Source organism: Nelumbo lutea, chromosome 7 (assembly GCF_056320005.1).
Source record: "Nelumbo lutea isolate HS-2025 chromosome 7, American lotus-T2T, whole genome shotgun sequence".
Taxonomy (NCBI): Eukaryota; Viridiplantae; Streptophyta; class Magnoliopsida; order Proteales; family Nelumbonaceae; genus Nelumbo; species Nelumbo lutea.
Window position 1 is genome coordinate 30,529,463 of NC_142690.1, and position 23,563 is coordinate 30,553,025.

Genomic DNA, 23,563 nt, shown 5'->3' on the forward strand with positions numbered 1-23,563 from the left:
AGACATAGCACTTTCGGGTAATGGGATTATAACACTTGTACCCTTTTTGAGTCCGAAGTGGCCAAGGAAGACACATTTAATTGAGCGTGCATCTAGCTTGTCTATTCCAGGACTCAGTTTGTGGACAAAGCACACAACCAAAGACACGAGGAGTTAATGGAAACGGAGGTAAAGTGGGAAACAAGATAGAGAAGGGGGACCGACCATGAAGAATAAAAGAGGGCATCCGATTAATGAGAAAACATGCAGTGAGTATAGCATAACTCCAAAACCGTTTAGGAGCATTCATGTGATGAAGCATAGACCGAGCAGTTTCAAGAAGATGACGATTCTTCCGTTCAACTACCCCATTTTGTTGAGGGGTGAATGCACATGAGGTCTGATGAATAATTCCATGTTGCTCTAAATACTGTTGAAATGAAGTAAGAAAGTATTCACGACCATTATCTGAATAGAGAACTTTGATGGGAACACCAAATTGTGTGCGTATTTCAGCATGGAATTTTTGAAAAATGGAAAATAATTCACTTCTTTCTTTCATTAAATAAATCCATGTCATTCTTGAACAATCATCAATAAAAGGGACAAAATACTTGTACCCATTATAAGACTCTATTTTGATTGGACCCCAAATATCTGAATGAACCAAAGAAAAAGGACTCAACATACGACTCTCAACTCTTGGACTGAAGGACACACGACGATGTTTACCAAACTGACATGACTCACATTGCAAAATTGACAACTGACTCAATGACGGAACCAACATCTTGAGAGCCTTGAGAGATGGATGTCCCAGTCGGCAATGCCATTGTAGAGGAGTAAGTGAAGTCTGAAGAGCAATTGAAGATCCACCACCGTCAAGGTAATACAATCCACCAGCTTCATGCCCCCTACCAATCTTCTTCCCCATTTTGAGATCCTTGAAAACACAAGTGGAAGGAAAGAAGGTAACAGAACAATTAAGAGCTTTGGTTATTTTACTAACAGACATAAGATTGAATGGAAACTTAGGTACATATAAAACAAATGATAATGGCACAGAAGCCATGTCAACATTACCAACACCATAGATGGGAGATGAGGACCCATTGGCAAGTGTAACAGTTTGTGATGTGGAGGTTTCAGAAAGAGAAGAGAACACACCGGAGTCCCGGTCATATGATCTAAGGCTCTAGAGTCAATAATCTAGGGAGAGGTTTTAGATGACATGCAAGCAATACCTGGATGGGCAAGTGTGGTAGTGGTATGCTGTGAAGTAGTTTGAAGGAACCGTTCATACTCATTACGCGGTACACTCACCATCTCCCTCCTAGAGGTAGATGTAGATGGGAGAGGAGTACGATCTGCCTGTTTACTGTCACTGATGTCAATCTCACCTGCTATAGCATGATTAGCCCATTTGGAGGGAGGGCCATGTAGGTCATAACAGAAATTCATTGTGTGCCCTTTCCTACCACAATGAGTACACTTCCTTGCAGAGTTATTCTTCCCTCTGCCACATCCTTTCCACACCTCCTCTAGCTGTCACAAGTGCTGATCTATCAGACTGTGTGGAATTCTCTGTATGTCCCAAAGAAATTTTGCGAAGTCGTGAGAATACTTCCTCAAGTGTAGGAAGGGTGGAGCTTCCTAATATTTGGGCTCTAACTGGTTCATACTCTGATTTCAGCCCCACCAAGAATCTTGTAACATCTAGTTGTTCCCTTTGCTGTTGCTGAACTTTAATATCTGGAGTGAGGGGATGATAGACATTGAGTTCATTCCTTATATTCTTCATGCAGGCATAGTACTCTTCTAACATTTTGTTTCCTTGTTGCAAATCAAAGTACTCTTGATAAAGTTGATATACTCTTGTTGTATTATCTTGTCCGGAATACAACTTCTTAGCATGTTCCCATATATCCTTAGCTGTATCAAGGAACATGAAGTTGGCACTGATTTTGGGTTCCATACTGTTCCATAGCCAAGTCATGATTTGAGCATCTTCTTCTTCCCAATCATCAAACCTTGTGGAGTCAGTCGATGGTTTCTCATCTTTTATGTGCTTCACTTTCCTCTTTGCCTTGAGAAAAACTTCCACAGATTTAGCCCATGGAACATAGTTCTCCCCATTCAGTTTAATTGAGGTCATCTGTACACCTAGGTAGTCAGAGGAAACCACCACACTAGGTTTCTGATCATTATACCCATATCCTATTGCTGCTACTGAACTCTTTCACAGTTGCCTCTAACCTGAATTCTCAGCAACAAGCTGACTGTTGTTATCCAAAAAATTGATGTTCCAGCACCTAAACACAACAGTGGGTACACACGCCTTGTTCTTATTCACACTACTGCTGATTTCACAACACCACTGACCACATAGGCATCAATTTAACACTCACTAATCACATGTAAGCCCTCTTACATCCACTCAATAGGGATTGTGCAACATAAGCACCACAACATAGTTAAACCGGTTACACCCAGTTCAGACTAGTTTAACAGTTTTAAGAGGGCATTACACACCACAAAAAAAAACTTGGCTAGGTCACAGCATTACACCTTACATCACTCGGCCACTCACAGCAGCCCTAACACCACTCAACAACTCACAGCAGCCCCTACACCATTCGGCTACTGCACACACAGCCCTTTCTAGGGCAGCAATGAACCTAGTTCTCTAGGTTCTGATCGATACTAGTAGCTTCTTGTAGGGTTTCTACCCAGAAATATCAGTAATACAAGAAGAAGAGATAACCGACCTTCCTTCGAGAATATCAACCAACCATTCACTTCTGAAGTTACTTTTCTTGATGAAGAAGGTTATGCGCAGCAGAGAGAGACGACCTGTGATGTTTCAGACCTAGGGCGAACCAGTTCTCTCCATAGATTGACTAGAATCGAAGGAGGAGAGTCACAACACTGCTGAGGTGCTTTACCAACTGAAGTAGGTCAGGAGCATTGCTCTGATACCATGTTTCGAATGCTGCTACAGTAGTCCGAACCAGGAAGAGAAGGAAGGAGAAGAGAAAGAAGAAGAGAAGAAGAAGAAAGAAAATAAGGGTCTATCGAAATCTGTTGGATTACCCCTACAGTCGACCCCCTTAATCTTCATTAGATTCTAATGATCTTTACAAAGACAAAAATGCCTTTATTTAAGTGTGGGGCAGAGTGACTCTAATAAAACTGCCACATAAGCAAGCTACTTAACAAGCATAAGAAGACTAAACTACCCCTATTCGGCACACTTTAACAGAAGAGATTTGGCTAGTCTCCTTTAAATGGCCTTTGTTTTATTGAAGTTTCTTGCATGATTTTTCATATAAGAAATTGCTGATGGAATGACTGATAGAAGGCACATCTATTGTTTAGATCTTCTATTGATAGTATAAGATCTTTACTTTTGTTGCCTAACATCATTTGAAGTTATCGCTTAACTTAAATAAGCATACTTGGAGACCAATTTCTTTAGCTCTACATAGTTTATTCTACTGTATGTGATAGCAGTAGCATTATTTCACGCTTTATTTTATCTTGTGGCCCAGAGGGACATTTTTATAATTGCAATCTGTTGCTTCTTTTTAATATAAGACTATTCTTGGGCATAACTATTCTAGACATCCCTTAGATCCTTCTTTAGTTTCTCTATTTTGTTTTCCTATTTGAAGTTGAACCATATTGGTGTTATGGTCGTGAAAGTTAACAGTGGTGGTGCATTATTTCTTAAGGAAGCAATCATTGATCAAGCATGATTTAACTTTTCTGCTTTCTTAGTTTATTCCCTTTTAAGTTCATATCCACATTACTTCTATTCTGACCTTATGGTTTCAACACCAATATAGATTGAATATCTTTTATACAAAATTTCTTCTTTTAAAGAATTCTACTTTTTTTCTAGGTGATTATTCCATTTGAAGATATAGATGAGGTATGTGGCTTCAATTCTTCTTCTGTTTGGCCTTTCCATTGGTCTTTAGGTTAAATGATACAAACTTCTAAGTATGAATGCATAAATGCTCAAACATCATTATTATTGGCACAGATAAAGAGGAGTCAACATGCATTTATTAATCCTGCTATTACAATTATTCTCCGTATGGGTGCTGGTGGACATGGTGTGCCTCCATTGGGAAGTCCAGATGGTTAGTAATTAATAGAAGTAGAATCCTTTTGAGTTTTCTTTTTATTTTGTTAGAGCTTGGTTTCCAGCTTGTTTTTTTTTTTCATGGGGTTTGAAATATCCATATCTTCTGCCTTGGTAGCATTTGGCATCTTTGTACATGCCTTATGTACTCTTGTTTTATGGACTTAATTGTTAGTATGAGCTTTCCTAAATTAAACCTTGATGCCAAAAGGTGTAACTTAAAGCTAATATTGGTGACCCTATGCTAACATGCGTTTTTTTATAGCTTTTAATTCAAGATAGGATCTCATAGTTCAATTTCAGTTGGTTTATTAAAGGTTTTATCAGGGTGATCAGAGTGAAACCTTAGAATATGTTACACATTATTGTTCTTTGTTCTCTTAATTGTAAAGACTGGTTTTCTTCTGAATTTAGTAGTGAAACTGCTAAATTGGGACTTGGTGAATAGAAGAAGAAAACTATGTCTAAGGGGAAACGATGGCCTGAAACCCTAGCCACCTGCACCTGTCTTTGTGATCATGGCTTCTCAAGATGGTGATCCACCCTCTAAACCTACAATCCTCTCTAAGCTTTCTCCCCAGTGAGCCCTATCGATCTCTGTTTTTGTGATTCCTCTGAACCTTTGCAATGCCGAACTATTGATTTACTTTCCTAAAGAGGTTTTACAATGTTCTTATGAGGCTTTTCAAATTGCCCTAGTTGGCAAATGCATGTGTGCACAGCCTTCATTACCTAAGATAAAAGATTTCATTGTTAGGTCTTTTAATCTGTTGAATGATGTTTGGTTTACAACCTTGGATTGCAAACATATTTTGATCCAATTCTTGAGAGGCTGATTATTACAAAGTATGGTTGCACGAAGCCTTCAAGGTCAGGTTGTTTCTATTCAATATGTTCAAATGCGTGCCAGATTTCGGACTAGGCTGGCAACCGTTCCTAGTCTAGATCAATTTTCCCTTTCTACCAGTCAACTACTATTTGGGGGTTTCTTGTGATTAATCACCAATGCATTGGGTCCTATTTGCTAAAAATGGATCCAGCAACCCTCTTGTTATCATCAACCAATATGGTGAGTGGTGAGGACCACAAAGAAGAACCAAAGAGAAAAAAGTAGGGTCCCAAATAGTTGTTTTTGGATAGTTTTGTATCAGTTTGAGTCAGAGCATTTTTGTCATTTTATAATTTAGATTCCGGTGAGGTGCAGTTGGGTATCTTTCTGTTGGGTTTTGATCTCTTGGGTGTTTTTGTAACAAAAGTTTTTCTTTTGGGGGTTGGTTGAAGTTACTTTTGTTCTCAAGGACTTTCCGATTGTGGACATCCAAGGGGATTATGTGTAAATATTTTTGTTGGCTTTGGGGGCTGTTTTTATGGAGGTCTTTTCATTCTCTCTCTTTAATTTGAGTTGTATCTCAGCCCTAGCTAGGGTTTTTGATAACTGGGAACTTGGGTTTTGAGTCAACCCATTAGGCACTTTTCAATCCCTCTATCACTGCATGTTCATGCGAGAGGCCATCTTGACGCCATCATTACTATAGAATAGTAGTTCTAGGAGGAGTTCTACATTAGGTTCAATTTTGGAATCTATAAAAATCCAGTTTTGTTGTTTCCAGCTTTGTATTGCTGTTCATTTAAAGTATTGCATGTATCTTCTTATTTGACCACAAGGTATCAAAGCTAGTTTCTTTCCTTGGTTTTGCTTTAAAGTTCACCTTCTTGCTGTTTCTTGTGTATATTGTTATAGTTGTAAAGGGTGCATGTGGTAGAAGACCACAACATATGCCACTATAGAGGTATTCCAAGAAGCTATAAGCAGGCTGTAGGAACAGATTGAATGTCTTGCTCAACTTGTAGCCCACAATACTGCTAGAGATGATGATGTAGGAAGTGATTTGTGGTTTGGAAGTAGAAGGCAAGCTCTTACTGTTGATGAACAGCCAACTAACATTGTTAATGAAGAATCAAGTGAAGAAGATATTGAGCAACCTGAAGGTAAAGTATTAGTAATTAGACACTCAATGATTGCGCCTTAAGAACAACTACTAGGGGATTGGTTGAGAATGAATAACTTTAGAATACATTGTATAGTTGGTGGGAAGTTGTGTAACTTGATGATTGGTAGTGGGAGTAGTGAAAATCTTGTGTCTCAGGAGATGGTGGATAAGTTGTAGCTAAAGACTATTGAACACCCTCGACCGTATTACATTTTGTGGTTCAACAAAGGAAATGTCTCCTAAGTGCCTTGTTATTTTCTCTATTAGTAATACTCTTGAGGAATCTATTTGGCGTGGTGTTGTCCCAATGGATGCATGCCATATACCTTGGGATGCCCATGGTAGTATGACCATGAGACTTCATTATTGAGACAAGAATACTTGCAACTTTGTGAAAGACAACAAGAACATAACTCTTAAATCAATGCAGGTTGATTCCATTTTAAAGAAAGAAACTAAGCTAACCACTAAACTCTTCACATCAAATAAAGTGGTTGAGGAAGCCAAATAGGACAGCATACTACAGGTCTATAAGGAACTTGAAAACAGTGAAGAAACACCTAAAGAGAGCTTTGATGAACACAAAATTGTACTAAATGGAGTGGTACAAGACGAACTATTAACAAATAGTAAGGGTGAGAACACAAACGAGGGAGTGGTGGAGTGGAATAACGATGACAAGGACCACTCTGCTGCCCTTGTTAAAGGATCTGTTAGAAAGACAAGATTCAAGCTGCATCTATTTTGTATATATCTGAAAATTTGGAAAAGATAGTGTAGAAAGTAACTTTGAGAAGCAGATTTTAAAGGAAGCTGCCATTATTTTTGAAGAATAAAGATAAAATTTATCAATAGTAAAAGAACAAGGAAAGACCCCATACGAATCCCTATTAATACATAGACCAACAGCCCGTCAACTAACCAGAAAACAAAAACCCCTCCTTGCTGCGGCCATGACTTCAGTCTTCGTCTGTGACCGTGTCATCCTGGATCGAGTCGTCCTTATCCCATATCTTGTCCTCTTTCAGACGAACATTTTTGTTCAATTTCTCTTCCTTTCTTCTCCTTCCAAAATCCTTGAAAGCCCTTCTAGCAAACTCCTCACCACTCCAAAAGAACAGACCCAAGCTTTATTGTAACCTTTCTATCCACTATTTTTTGGAGGGTCACCCCACCTGATTCGCCATCAATACCGTTATTATTTTGTGGCAACTGTCTTGCAGCAGATTCAGAATTAGCACCACTTGAATCATCTAAAGCGATGGGACCACAAGATAACTTCAAGTCTAGTCAGAGGTGGTCTGGACTGGTTTGAGTTCAAGAGATGGAACTGGCTTTAGGGCCTGGTCGGGTTAGCAAAAGCAGGTTAGGTGATTATTTAAATAATCACGTGACTCGAGTGGAAAGGCCTTTAAGTGACCCGACAGGAGATGATTTGCCTCATCTATCAACAAAGGCAGGATGTCTCGAGGTTCTGAGCATGTGGTTTCATGTGAAGTAGTATTACATGGTCACATGTAGGGGTGTCAATTGGACTGGATTTGGTCCAATCCGGTCCAGTCCAATGTGAGTCCATTACAAATGGACCTGGTCCAATCCAATCCAATGAATATTTTGGACCATTTTGGATCGGTCTAGAGACTGTTCAATCTGTTCAAATTCCTGTTAATTTAGATTGGTTTCAACTCAAACCTGGTCCATTGACACCTATGTTCTAACCTTCTATCAATGGACCAGATATTGGCTCAATCCAATATAAATTCATTATGGACGGACCAGGTCCAATCCATAATGTCTTATTGGTCCGTCCAGTCCGTCCAAATTCAATATGTCTTATTGGTCCATCCAATCAGTCCAACCCAAAACCGGTCCATTGACACCCTTAGTCACATGGGTCTCATTAAGGACTGTGATTCATGTTTATCATCGTCTTCCTCAGTTCAGTATACTCACCTGAAATTTTCATCTTGTCCAATTGGAGTTTTGAATGAAGCTCAAGCTTGCAACTCTTATTTGTTTAATAAATCAGAGCAGGAAGGATAGAGTTAACAAGAGAAAGTGGGATACGGAGTAGAAGTGTCTTGTTTGGAATTAGAAGGAGAAAGGGAGAAAGGTGGATTTGGGTGATTGCCAAGTATGATAAGAGTGGTAAGAAGAGGATTATTGGTGGAACAGGTGTGAACCTTGATGATTGTCCATATTCTTCATCCAATGGTGATACTGGATACTGTTTTCAGGTTGGAAAATGAGCTGAGGTGATTTGCATCTCTGCTGAGCCTGGGGTTATAGATGCAGAACCCCTAGAGATCAGGTATGATTCTGGAAAACCAGCTCCATTGACCTTGGTAGTGGATTTCTCTGTGGATTTAGAGAGGCTGGAAAGGGAGGTGGGGGAGGAGGAAGTTGGGGAAGGGGCTATAGGTGATGGCGAAATCATTGGGTGTCAGGAGTGCTACGATGAGGATTATTTTCACTTCAAGGAGGTGAAGGCTAGAAGGTTGGGTGTTGACTTGGGCCGAAAGAGCAAGTCTGAAGAAAAGGAAGATGATCAGATTAACGTGGTGTTTAGTAAGAAATTGTGTAGTTCGAGAAATCATATTCTAGTGCACGTGACAAAGATCTTCTCTAGGCTAAAACTTGGTCTGGTAGGGGTAGGACCTAGGACCTGCTAAAGACTACAAATGGGTTTATAGGAGGAAAAGAACAAGAGGCAATGATACATCTGGCATTGACCATAGGGGGACAATGGTGCAAGTTCAGTCATGGTCTCTCATTCGGTGAAGGAGCAACAAGAAAACAAAATGGGTGGCATTGACTCTAATCCTGGTGCGAGCAGGACACTGCAAAATAACGATGGTGATGATGGTAGCTTAGGATGTGTGACTCTCCAAAAATTAGTGGATAGAGAGGTCACAGAAGAAAAATAGCCTTTTGAGAAGAAAGGACTGTTTAGAAACATGCAAAAGTTCAAAAGAATGTAGCAGAAATCAGAGTTCAAGAGGAGAGAAGAAGAAGAAGAAGGTGGCGGCAACTTGGGTTCAGAGAGAGATTTTCGAACACAATCTCTTATCTTACACCCTTAATTCTATTTCATTAAGTTAAACTTTGGTAATTTACAGAGAAGCCCCCTAGTTGGGCAGAAAATTAAAAAGACATAACATAAAAAAGACTAAGCCCAGATTAAGGCTCATTACAGCAAAGAACATAAAAGATAAAAAAGGCTAAAGAGCCTATGGGCCATCCGGCTCATCTTCTCTACACTCCCCCTCAAGCTGAGCATAGATGTCAATCATGCCAAGCTTGCCAGCTGTTGTAAGGCTTATTTAATAGCTACAGTTACAGTTACAGTTACTTGTTTTTTTTCTTCTTTCATTTTTTCTTATTATTTTATTTCTAGGATATGCCGCCAGGGGCATACTTGTAATTTCAAACTCTTTTATGAAGTTAATATAAATAGAAAACTGGCGGCTGCCAGTAGTGACCTTTTTCCTCTCAACCGTACCTCTCTCTCTCTCTCTCTCCCAATCCCCACGAATCACCACATGGTATCAGAGCAGGTTCTCTGGGTTGAAAAAGACATACGATCCCTCCTGCCCTGTTCTTAAAAGTGTTTGAACGTGGCTGTTTCTGCAGAAACCCTAGCAGGTTTCTGGCGGCTGGTTCTGCAGAAACCCTAGCAGTTTCTGGCGGCTGGTTCTGCAGAAATCCTAGCATTTTCTGGCGGCAGCTTTGTGATTCCTTCTTCCTGGCTGTAACAGCAAGAAAGCCCTAGTCGGAGAAGGGTGATGCTGGTGCAAACTTCGCTGTTCGATGCTGTGAAGTCAAGTTAAGATTAGCACCATCGTACAAGTGCTGAACAGGTGTGTTTTTTGTTTCAGTGTGTTTCAGCCTTCTTTGGCAATGGTGTGTAGGGTTCATGCCTTGATTATATAGCTATTTGTTTGGATGTTGGATGGTTAGAGTGTGTGAACTACAGTCAGACTGATTGCAATGTCTGTATTGATTGTGCTGAACCGATTACCGGACTGGTTTATTGTTCTGTTTGGACATTGTGTTGACTGAGCCCCTTGTTCTCAGCAGTATTCCCTGTGGTCTCAGCAATATTTAGTGTTCTTTTGCTCACTTTCTAGGAGTAAAACCTGAGTTGTTCACATTCTGATTGTAGCGGCTGTGTTGTTGGGTGATATTTGGACTGTTTTTCAGTAGTATTCAATGGAAAGTCATGAATTAACCTCATCAGGGGCTACACCAACTCGCAGCACAGCGGGGTTGGAATGTGAAAGAATGGTTTTCCCATGCCATATACCCCTTTAAACGGGCTGAACTACCTGGAGTGGGCTAAGAGTGTAAAACTCTATGTAACGGCAAGGGGTAAAGCTGGTTACATCATTGGAAGGGTGAAGGAACCCAAGGGTGAGACGGCTGAACATGATAGGTGGGACCAAGAAAACAGTATGGTGATGTCTTGGCTCCTCGCAGCCATGGAACCTGATGTGAAAAAGAATTTCATGTGGGTAGACACCGCCAGTGAGATCTGGGAACAGGCCAAAACTACCTATTCTGAGCAAAGGCATTACGCCAAGGTTTACCAGTTGCAAGCTGAATCCTCAACATGTAAACAGGGAAACTGTAGCTTGTCCTCATACTATTCAGCCCTTACCTCCATATGGAAGGAGTTGGACCATTATCAGGCCATAGAGTAGAAGTACGATGATGATGCTAAGGCCTACAGGAAGCTGGTCTCTCAGCAACGGGTGTTTGATTTTTTGTTGGGTCTGAGCCCTGCCTATGAACCGTTGAGGGTGCAGATCCTAGGAAGCAAAGAGTTGCCTACGGTTCACGAGGTATACTCCCTTGTCCAATTTGAAGAAAGCAGGCGAAATGTGATGGTTACAGCTGAGGGGGAGCAACAAGTTGCCTTGGCTGCAATGAATAATAGCTCAACAAGAAAGAAAAGTGACCCTAAGAAGGCAGATGATAAAGATAAGCTATTCTGTACCCACTGTAGGCGTTCTCAACATACTCGTGACACTTGTCGGGACATCCACGGGAAACCCAAGTGGGCAGCAAAGAATCAAGAATAGGGTAAAGGTCATTTGAAGAAAATGAGCACAACACATGTGGCAACCCAAGACACTCAAGCTGCCGGTAGCACCCATGACCACCCTAATAAGTCTGACCCCAAGGAGGATATAATGAATTCATTCAGAGAGCACCTGGAATCTTATGGTAGGGCCTTGAGTCAAATGGACAACTCAGTCACTGGTACTTCCTCTACTTCATTTGCATCTACTTCAGGTAATATGGCTTCTACATTCCATGTCATTCCCACAGATTTCCCTTGGATCATTGACTCATGGGCTTCCAACCACATGACCAGTAAGCCTAACTTATTCCAGTCTTATAGCCTTTTGTTAGGAAGGGATAGCGTGAGACTTGCAGATGGTTCTTTTTCTTCCATTGCAGGCCAAGGATCCATATCCCTTCCCCATGGCCTTAACCTGAATTGTGTATTGCATGTTCCTCAGCTTCCCATAAACTTGCTTTCAACTAGTAGCATTACAAGCTCCTTGAATTGTAGTGTGACCTTTTTTGCTGACTCTTGTGTTTTTCAGGATCTAACTTCTGGGAGGACGATTGGTAGAGGAAGCCAAGTGGATGTTCTCTACATTCTTGACAGCAAAGCTGGTCTCTTGGTTTCATCTTCAGAGTCGCATAGTCAGTCAAATAAGAGTCAAATCTTCTTGTGGCATAGTCGTTTAGGTCATGTTTCTTTCGACATAATAAAATGTTTGTTTCCAGTTTTATTTAAGTCATGTTCAGTGTCAGAGTTCATGTGTCAAATGTGTCAGTTGAGCAAACAATGTAGAACAACTTTTCACTCAAGCAATAAAAGATCAAATGTTCCTTTTCATGTTGTGTATTCTGATGTATGGGGGCCTACCAATGTAATCTCTGAGGGTGGATATAAGTACTTTACTACATTGATCGATGATTACTCTCGCTATACATGGGTAATTCCTATGCGTAGCAGAGACGAGGTTCCGAAGATAGTGAAAGACTTCTAGAGGATGGTGTTTACGCAGTTCCATGTTGAAATACAAATCTTCTAATTTGATAATGCGAAGGAGTACTTCCATGTGGAGCTCAATGAGTTCTTCGCCTCCCATGGATCTATTCATAGGAGTTCATGCGCCAGAACACCACAACAAAATGGTGTTGCAGAAAGGAAAAACAGACATCTTCTTGAGGTAGCTCACGGGATGATGTTACACATGAATGTCCCAAAGAGGTTTTGGGTGGATGCTATACTTGTAGCTACGTATGTCATCAACCACATGCCCTCCAGAGTACTGAACTACATGGCCCCTCATCAATTGTTATACCCCCAGTCTCCTTTATTTTCCATCCCCATGAGAGTCTTTGGTTGTCGGGCCTTTGTCCATGATTTGTCTCCATCCCGAGGTAAGTTAGACCCTCGGTCCATTCCTTGTGTTTTTCTGGGGTACCCCTCCTCTCAAAAAGGGTATCGGTGCTTTGACCCAGTTAGTCGTAAAGTCTTTGTGTCTATGGACGTGTCCTTCTTTGAGTGTGAGCCATTCTTCCCTCTTTCTCCTCAGGGGGAGAGTCATAGTGTGGAAGAGGAGAAGCAGGTTCAATTATCTCTTCCTTCTATTCCGAACCTCACTCCCTTTCGTGTCTTCCAACGTACACGTCAGAGAGATTAGCGGGGTGATAGAAATGTTGAGCAACCAGAGCAACCAGAGCAACCGACATCATTAGACTCCCAGGAGGTAAGTCCATCTCCTCACCCTACTCCTACTGTGGATGACCTTGACATCCCTATTGCCCAACAAAAGGGAGTCGGGTCCTGCACTACCAAACACCTTATTACCCACTTTGTCTCCTATGACCACATTTCTCCCTCGTACCGAGCCTTCTTATCGGCAGTTGATTGCATCCATGTTCCCAAAAATGTTACAGAAGCCTTAAAATGCTCTGAATGGGTAGATGCCATGAAGGAGGAGATTAATGCCCTCCACAAAAATCAGACTTGGGAATTGGTGGATCCTCCAGAGGGAAAAGACCCCGTGGGGTGCAAATGGGTGTTCACAGTTAAGCACAAGGCAGATGGAAAAGTTGAAAGGTATAAAGCAAGACTAGTAGCCAAAGGGTACACACAAGTACATGGGGTTGACTATGATGAGACTTTTGCCCCGGTGGCTAAGATGAACTCGATTAGGGTTCTCCTGTCCTTAGTTGCTAATTTTGACTGGGAACTGCATCAACTGGATATAAAGAATGCTTTCTTGAATGGTGACTTAAAAGAAGAGGTATAAATGGTTCAACCTCCTGGATTCTGTGCCAAGGGGAGTGAAAATAAGGCATGCAAGCTACGAAAGTCTCTCTATGGCTTAAAACTGTCTCCCAGAGCCTGGTTTAGTAAGTTTCACATGGCAGTTCAAGAGATGGGATTCAAACAATGTCAGTTAGATCATACACTCTTTGTGAAGAGATGTCAGGAGCAGGTTGTTGTATTGATAGTGTATGTAGACGATATCATCATTACAAGAAGTTGGAGCTCAGAGATACAGAACTTGAAACAATTCCTTGCATCAAAATTTGAAGTGAAAGATCTAGGACTCCTGAAGTATTTCCTTGGGATTGAAGTTGCCGCTCAGAAAAGGGTATCTTTGTCTCCCAAAGGAAATACACCCTTGATCTGTTACGGGATACAGGCAAATTTGGTATAAGGCCGGCAGATACTCCTATGGATGTGGACCACAAGCTAGGTGACTATGTTGGTGAACCTCTAAAAGATGTGAAGCAGTTACAAAAGTTAGTGGGAAAGCTGATTTATCTGTCCATGACCCGTCCAGACGTTGCCTACTCCGTTGGGGTCCTGAGCCAGCTTATGCACTCTCCTAAGAAGTCACACATGGAGGCAGCAGAGAGAGTTCTTAGATACTTGAAGAAATATCCAGGAACATGCCTACTATTCAGTAAACACAATCACCTAAAGGCGGAAGTCTTTACAGATGCTGATTGGGTAGGAGTTGTGGATGGTAGAAAGTCCACTAGTGGGTATTGCACATTTGTAGGAAGAAATTTGGTGACCTGGAAGAGCAAGAAGCAAAGTGTGGTAGCAAGGTCAAGTGTTGAAGCTGAATATAGAGCTATGGCACATGGGGTGGCTGAAGTCCTTTGGCTAAAGAGCCTTCTAGGGGAGCTTGGAGTTGTTCACAGCCCTATGTCCCTTTACTGTGACAACAAGGCTGCAATAAACATCGCCAGCAATCCAGTCCTACATGAGAGGACCAAGCATATTGAGGTGGACAAACACTTCATAAGGGAGAAACTGGAAAAAAGCGAAATTTGCATCCCTTATGTCAACTCCAAGGAACAACTTGCTGATGTCCTTACAAAGGGGCTTCCATGCTCGCGACACAATGAGTTATGTGACAAGCTGGGCATGATAGACATCTTCAGCCCAACTTGAGGGGGAGTGTTGTAAGGCTTATTTATTAGCTACAGTTACAGTTGCAGTTACTTGTTTTTTTTTCTTCTTTCCTTTTTTCTTATTATTTTATTTCTAGGATATGCCGCCAGGGGCATACTTGTAATTTCACTCTTTTATGAAGTTAATATAATTAGAAAAATGGTGGCTGCCAGTAGTGACTTTTTTCCTCTCAAGCGTACCTCTCTCCCTCTCTCTCTCTTTCTCTCTCTCTCTCTCTCCCAATCCCCATGAGTCACCACACCAATATCATGTTGAAGTTAATTTGCTAACTGTCCTTCAGAGGTGATAAAGGTAGACACACTTCTCCAGAAGCCACTCTTTCTCGAATGAAGTGTCTGTCAACTTCAATATGCTTAGTTCTGTCATGTTGCACTCGGTTGTGAGCAATGTTGATGGCGGCCTGATTATCACAGTATAACATCATTGGCTTACCGTGCTTAATACCTAGTTCCTCCATCAAGGATTTAAGCCACAATAGTTCAGAAACTCCATTAGCCATGGCTTTGTATTCTGCTTCGGTTGAAGATCGAGCAACAACTGATTGTTTCTTGCTTCTCCAAGAGACAATATTACCTGCCACCAAGCTACAGTACCCAGAGGTAGATCTTCTGTCATCATTGTTTCCGGCCCAGTCAACATCTGTGTAGGCTTCAAGTTTCATATTTCCATGCTTAGCAAATAGAATTCTCTTTCTAGGGGAGCCCTTCAAATAACACAGAATCCATTCTGCTACTGCCATGTGAGTATCCCTGGGAGCATGCATGAACTGACTGATGCAACTGGCAACATACGCAATGTTTGGCTAAGTCATGCATAGATAAAGAAGTTTTCCAAGTAGTCTCTGGATGATTCCCTTATATTCTAACAATATTCCATCGGAAGCTCTCATATCGATAGGAGTAGCAACTGGTCTAGCGCCCATCTTCCCTGTTTCAGAGAGAAAATTAAGAGCATACTTTCTCTGAGAGATAAGGATCCCATCCTTGGAAGATACACTTGTGGGCTTTTGGTTCAAATTTATGTCTTTGGACACTTGGGATATGTACATAACAAGTGCAGCCAAAGACATGAAGAGGAATAGGAAAAAGACCCTTGTTCGGATGAAGGAGACTGAAGGGAGACTTAAACCCTAAAACCTTGAATGGCATATGGTTTATAAGGTAGGTAGCAGTGAGGACAGCATCGCCTTAAAATTTTGTAAGGACATGTGAGGAAAATAGAATACTTCTTGCAACTAATATCTATATTTTCTTTTAGCAATTCCATTCTGTTCTATGGTCTTAACACAGGAGCTTTGATGAATAACCCCTAAATCAGTGAGATAATAGGTTAGATTTTTCTTAAAATATTCTTTTGCATTGTCGACTTTAAAATTTTAATTCTGGTATCAAACTGGGTTAGGACAAATTCATGGAATTGCCTCACAAGTCTGGGAACTTCATCACGGGACTCCATCAAAAATATCCAAGTGAACCGAGAAAATTCATCAATGAACAAGATAAAATATTTGTAGCCACCCATAGAGGGTAAGTGGTAAGGCCCCCACACATCAGAGTGCACAATATTAAAAGGAGAAGATCTTTTATTACTCAAGGATAACTATTTCTACAATGTTTTGACAACTCACAAGACTCACAATGAAGACTGAACAAACTAATTCCCTTAAACAGTTCTGGGAATAAATGACTTAATGCAGAAAAAGAAAGATGACCCAAACGAAAATGACATAACTTGACTCGACTGATGGACTCTGTAAATGTAGACCCAAAAGCAACTTTTCCAGGTTGTTCATGGCATTTTCCAGGAGTATCCAGCAGATATATTCCATTCGCCTCACGATCACTCCCAATCACCTTCTGAGTGTCCAGATCTTGAAAAACACAGTAGGAAGGGAAGAAGGTTACACAACAGTTTAATGATTTAGTTAGGCTACTTACAGATAACAAATTTGTATTTAGTCTGGGTACATGAAGAGTAGAAGGAAGAACCAAGGAGTCTGTAGCTTTGATGGTTCCCTTGTCGGAGATAGGGGCAAGAGAGCCATCGGCTAGGGTGATTTTGTCATGTCCAAGAAGTAAATCATATGAAACAAACAAAGTAGAAAGGCTGGTCATATGATCAGAAGCACCAAAATCAATAATCCATGAAATGGTTGCATGATTGGCAGAAGCCCGTATACCTGAATGAGCAAATGCAAAAGAGGTTGAATTTCCTGAAGGGTTGGAAGAAGAGGTCACACCCTCTAGGTGACTGATCATCCTCCCAAACTTCTCATTATTCTGTCTTCATAGCTGCTAACTGCACACTAGCCGTCATCTCTTCAGTTTGGTATCTGTCACTATCTGGACCAGCAGCAACATTAGCACTCCCTGCCTTTATATTATTAGACTTCTTCTAAAACCGAAGTGGTAGGAGCTCAAGATGCAATTTCCAACACTTTTCTTTAGTGTGTTTTGGCTTTTTACAGTACTCACAGATAATTTCTTTCTTCCCTGAGCTACTTGGAGTCTTTGCAACCCCCTTGGGTTTCACTCCCATATTAGCAAAGTGATCATTTAGACCAGCCACTTGGAACTGGACAAGTCTTCTGCTTTCTTCACTACTTACCAAGGCATATGCTTGAGACAGTGAGACACTATCCTTTGATAAAATATTTTGCTTTGTAATGTCATACCCCAAATTTAGCCCTGTCAAGAACTCAAACACCCTGTTTCTCTCAACCAGTTTTCTGTAGGTCTCAGCATCATTAATGGTGTCCCAGGTTACAATTTCTATCAAGTCTATTTTCTTGCCATAAAGACTTCAGTGTTGAGAAATATACAGCTAATGGTTTCTCCCCCTGTCTCAAATTCTTCACATCACTTCTCAACTTGTATGCCCTGGCCACATTTAATTTTTGGGAATAGGTTTCAGCAACACTATCCCAAATTTCCTTTGCTGAATTCATCCACAAATAGTGCTGACTAATCTGTGGTTGCATTGAGTTCACAAGCCACCCAATAATGGTATAATTTTCTTGCATCCACTTTTCATATGATGGATCATCTTCCAAAGGAGCCTTTTTGCTCCCGGAGATAAAACCCACTTTCCTCTACTACAAATATGAATCTTTACTGATTGTGATCAAGCCAGATAATTAGTTCCATCCAGCTTGACTGTGGTCACAGCCAGTAGATAGTCTACAGAGGCTCCTATAACCTGTTCGGATTCAGCAACATGCTTGTTTTCAAAGTTTGAGAAGTTCATCTTCTTAAATACTTCAAAGATGACTTCAAACAACTTCGAATAACAACACATGAAGACAGAACAAAAACTATGTTGTGAGCCAACCTCTATGCAGCCGTACCAGTAACCCGTGTCACACCCGGAAGCTGGGAGAAACGGAGAAAATTCAGCTGCTCCTTGTAGACTTCACAGAACACCAATCCACTTGCTTCGATCTTCAAGAAAGAGAATGAGAAAGCCTTCAGTCACTGAGCGCCCTGGTCAAACTCCCTGTGGGGCCCACAATCAGATTTCTCCAGAAAATTAGGGTTTCGGGCAACACACTTGAATCTGTCAAGAGGACGACAAAAGCCAGTCCTCTTCTCTCCAGAAACCACTAACAAGTAGGCTGAAATAGGTGTCTTTAACTATTCATATGATTCAGTTCTCCATACACACTATGTATGGGAAAAAGAAGGTGAAAAAAAGGGAAAAACGAGCCTGCTCTGATACTAAGATGAAAAACAGCCTTTTGAGAAGAAAGGACTATTTAGAAACATGCAAAAGTTCAAAAGAAAGTAGCAGAAATCAGAGTTCAAGAGGAGAGAAGAAGAAGAAGAAGGTGGCGGCAATTTGGGTTCAGAGAGAGAGATTTTCGAACATAATGTCTTCTCTTACACCCTTAATTCTATTTCATTAAGTTAAACTTCGGTAATTTATAGTGAAGCCCCTAGTTGGGCAGAAAATTAAAAAGGCATAACATAAAAAAGAATAAGCCCAGATTAAGGCCCTTACAGCAAAGAACATAAAAGATAAAAAAGGATAAACAGCCTATGGGCCATTTGGCCCATCTTCTCTACAGTCACGATTGGTAAGAGCCTGGGCTTGTTTTTCTGGGGTGGTGAGGAGTTTGTTAGAAGGGCCTTTGAGGAGTTTGAAAGGAGGAGATGGGACGAGAAGTTGAACAAAATGGTTCGCTGGGAAGGAGACAAGGTTTGGGACGAAGATGATCCAAGCTAGGAGGATGAGCTTGTGGAGGAAGATTGAGGCCTTGATTTTTGTGCAAGAAGGGCTTGCGTTTCTGATCACAGGTCAGATTGGCTGTCTATGTTTTCATGGGGATTTCTCTTGGGTTTTTTCCCTGGTCTTTGCTTGAGTTTGATTAGATGAACCTTAAGTTTTGTAGTTATGTGACTATTGGGTTTTATTTTTTGAGGTCTTTGTTGGGTTCTTTGGGTGATGTCTTACCAACTTTCTATTGTATTCTTTTTCCTTTTTCTAATGAATTTTATTTTTATTTTTTCTTTAAAAATGGTAGCATACAAACTCTTCAGGAAGAACACTGGTGGGCACTCTTTCTGCATCCAGGAAATTTTTTTAAATATCCAAATCGAGGACTAATTAAAAAAATCCTTGGATCTTGTTTGAAATCCATTTAAGAAATTCACCAGTCTCATAATATTCTTTTCTCTCAAAATAGTGTAAGAGAAGCAGGTTGTTTATGCATCTTAAAACACAAGAAAAAGATGGGATGACTGAATATATAGGTTACTGAACTGTTAACGTATTGACTGAATGTTGATATCAGATTGGGCCTATTTTAGGACACCTGGGGTGACTCACAATCTATGGTTCAAGATGAAACTATTAAAAATCCATGGTAGAAAGTGAAGCTCACTTGGTTGATTGTCAAAAAAATGTTGGAGAACTTGAAACTCTCAATATCCATAAAAACCCTGAGAAAATTCAAAAAGCATATTCCACCTTAGAATATCCTCTTTTGTAAGAGATGTAAGTGTACACAGATCCATTTCCAATTAAGAGGATTTTGTACTGCATACATATGTGCTTTTCTGAGATTGAGTATGTGAATTGTGAAACTCTTCAATCAGACCAGAATTCCGTAGGATGTTACCCTCTTGAATTATTGTCTTCATATGCATGTGCTCTATCAAGATTCTAAGAAATAAGAACCATGCTAGCTCTTTCAGTCAGACTAGAACTCCATTGAATATTGTTGAGTTGGGCCGATTTCAAGTTATTGGGCCTAGTTATTTATCTTTTATTTTTAAGTTGTTAAGTTAGGAAGTTATTGGGCTTTAGGCCCATTAGTTTGTTTTTTAGTTGCGATTGTTCAGCTACTTAAGTAGCCACCCTACTAAGGGCATTCTTGTAATCTCTCATTTTTTTAATTCAAGTATATAATTCAATGAGGGGTTGGCGGCCAGAACTAATTCAATTCTGGGCAACATCCTACTCTCTTTCTGTAGAGAACACTGATGTGGACCCCTTTGCTGTGGTCCCCACTGTGTTCGTATGGCAGCATATTTTTTGTTAGTTATGTCAGTGTTAGTTGGTAGTTATTTCAGTTAGTTATTACAGCTTGTTATTTCAGCTTTATTGTTAGTTTATTTGCCATGTAAGCAATAAGGGCAATTCAGCCCTTTTACAATTAGTCAACATATATAAATATAAAGAGTGGATTGGCAGATCAACTGATCAACCCTCTCTCTCTTTTCAAAATCTCTTTGTGTGCTTCTTCTTTTCTCCCTCTCTTCTTCTCTTCTGAAATTTCTTCTTTCTATTCTTTTGAATTCAAGACTGATTGTAGTCTTGATCGACTACTTGGTATCAGAGCCGACCTAGGAGCTCTTATGTTAGTCTAATTACATTGACTACATGAGTCTGATCCAGCCAACCACATGAGAGTTGCCTAGGGCAAGAAGACTAAGAAGGAGGATCGACTGATTCTTGGAGGTTACTGGTAGTGTGCGACTACTACTAAGAAGATTGTAGAAGGCTGGGAGAGTTCCAGTAGTCAGGAGAATTAGAAAAGGCTTCGGATCCTCAAGATTAGGGTTTTGCATCAGACAGAAGGTGGCGGCCAGAGATTTTCTTTCACAAAGTAAGTTTTTTCTTGGGAATAACCTTGGAAAAAATCATCTTGGTCTATTCTGAGAGGTGCGACTGGAAAATCTTTTTTTTTTTTTTTTCTTTATGGTTTTGCGAGAAAACCCTAAAATTCTGAACTGTTGGTTTCAGATCAGATTTTGAACTGGTTTCATACAAAATTCTGTTTACTTTGTTCTTTGGAAGACCTAGGCTGGCTTTTGTTAGTTGTTTGGGTGCTGTTTTCTATTATAGTAGTTTAAAAGGTTTTTTATTATTAATTCTTGACCAAGAATGGAGTTCAAGAATCAGGGGGAAGGAGTTTTTGGGATTAGCAATTCTGGTAACATGTCTGAGAATGCCTTTCAGATTACAACTGTGAAGTTTGATGGATCAAACTACATAGAATGGGCTCAATCGGCCATGATGGCCATTGGGGGTATGGGAAAACTCAACTACTTGTTGGGAGATGTGAAAGAACCAACTAAGGAGGACCAAACTTATACCAAATGGGTTCAGGAGAACTATTTGGTTATGACATAGCTGTGCAACTCTATGCAACCACTTATCGGCCATAACTATTTGTGGGCAAAAACAGCCAAGGAAATCAGGGGTGTCATGCAAGAGACTTACTTCCAATCCCTTATTGTTGCTAGGGCTTATGAATTGAAGTGTGAGGTTAACAACCTTAAGCAAGGAGAGAAACCAGTCTCGGTTTATTTCTCGACCTTGAAATCTTTGTAGCATGAAATTGACCACCTAGAAACACTTGAGTGGGAAAGTTAGAAGGATGCACAGACTCATAGAAAGCAGGTTGAAACTAATAGGGTTTTTGAATTCCTAATTGGTCTGAATCCTGACTATGATATTGTGAGACAACAAATACTAACAAGGGACAGTGCGACCTTATCTCAAGCCTACTCATTGGTGCATAGTGAAGAGACTAGGAGAAAGGTTATGATGCAGCTTTAGCCCTTCCCACTAGCCTTGGTAGCAGTTAAACCTAAGTCTGGGGGTGATACGGAGAGGGATATAAAGAAGGAAGATAAGCGGGATCTAGTGTATGAACATTGCAAGAAACCTAAGCATACTAAAAACACATGTTGGAAGATGCACCCTCATCTAGTTCCAGCAAAACTGAGGAACAAAAGGGGTAATGCTCATATGGCTGCTAATATTGATTCTGCATCCTCATCGGGCACAAAAGGCACACCTCTAGACACCCTAGCTGCTGTTCGGGCTGCCCTAAGTTAGTTGGAAAATGAATTTGGGAATTCAACTCAATCATCTCAGCCACCATCAACTCCTCCCACATCAGCCTTTGCTCATTCAGGTACTCGGGCCTCAGCTTACCATGCTTAAGCTCCAGGTAACACTGAACGTTGTTGAGAAATAGACTCAGGTGCATCTGACCATTTGACTAGCTTGCCATTACTGTTCACTACCTATCACTTATCTTTTGGTAGAGATAAAATGTCCATTGTTGATGGTTCCCTTATTCCCATTTCTAGCAAGGGAGACATCAAGTTGTCTAATACCATTTTCTTATTTTCAGTTCTGCATGTTCCTAAACTTGATACTAACTTGCTTTCAGTCAGTAGTATTACAAAACATCAGAATTGTTCAGTAACTTTTTTCCCTGACTGATGCGTTTTTTAGGAGTTGGAGACAAGGAAGGTGATTGGGACTGGCCATGAGACGAATGTGATCTATCTACTTGGGGAGAGTTCTCATTGGGAAGATCGTGAAGATAGGAAGCCTTTTGTTTCTCAGCTTGTTAGCCAGGTTATGCTTTGGCATAATCGGTTGGGTCATTTATCCTTTTGATCTTTGAAGAGTTTGTTTCCAAATTTGTTTGAGTCTGTTTAGATGTCAAATTTGAGATGTGAGAGTTGTGAGCTTGCAAAGCATTGTAGAACATCTTATTCCTTGAGTAATAAAAGAAGTAGTAATTCTTTTGATATTGTGCATACCGATGTTTGGGGCCCATATCACATCATTTCTATGGGGGGAATACAGATATTTCTTGTTGTTTGTTGATGACTATACCCGTTTTTCTTGGCTTTACCATTTGCGTTCTCGAGATGAGGTTCCTGCTTTGACCCAGATCTTTCATCATATGATTTTAACTCAGTTTGGGGTCAAAGTCAAAATCTTCAGATCCGATAATGCGAAAGAATACTTTACCAACCCATTAGCCTCTTATTTGCTTGATCATGGGTTTATTCACCAGAGTACTTGTCCTTATACACCACAGCAGAATGGAGTTGCTGAGAGGAAGAATACACACATATTGGAGGTGGCTAGAAGCATTATGTTTAACTCCAATGTGCCTATTTGTTTATGGAGAGATGCTATTCTTACAATAGTGTATCTCATTAATCGAGTTCCTTCACGGGTTCTTGACATGAAGCCTCCATTTACCCTTTTATATCCTGATAAAGAATTGTTTACTGTTTCCCTTAAAACCTTTGGTTGCACTTGCTTTGTTCAGATTCTTGAACCTCATCATTCCAAACTTGATCCTAAGGCCTCAAAATGTATTTTTCTCGGTTATGCACAAACTCAAAATGGTTATTGCTGCTATGAACCTACTTCTGGGAAGAGATTTGTCTTAATGGATGCTATTTTCTTTGAGGAGGTACCCTATTACCCTAGGGTTTCTCCTCAGCGGGAGAGTAGTGAGAGTGGGGTTAACTCATCAGATTTCCTTTACCTGTTCCATTGAGTGATGAGGGATGTAATGGGGAGGGTTATCAGAGGTGTCAGGATTTGAGAGTTTATCACAGGCGGTGGAGGCAGGTTGATTTCAGTCATCAGCAGTCTAGG

At 40.6% G+C, this 23,563-nt stretch overlaps 1 protein-coding gene across 2 annotated transcripts in view; it reads left to right on the forward strand.

The window, feature by feature from the left end:
- Positions 1–23,563, forward strand: part of LOC148845952 (C2 domain-containing protein / GRAM domain-containing protein) — a 115,251-nt gene that overhangs the window by 36,258 nt on the left and 55,430 nt on the right. For both annotated transcript variants that reach the window (XM_088956130.1, XM_088956131.1), the window contains exons 9-10: positions 3,884–3,913; positions 4,028–4,127. In XM_088956130.1, the coding sequence (XP_088812256.1) occupies positions 3,884–3,913; positions 4,028–4,127 (130 nt within the window). The remainder of the gene's footprint in view (positions 1–3,883; positions 3,914–4,027; positions 4,128–23,563) is intronic.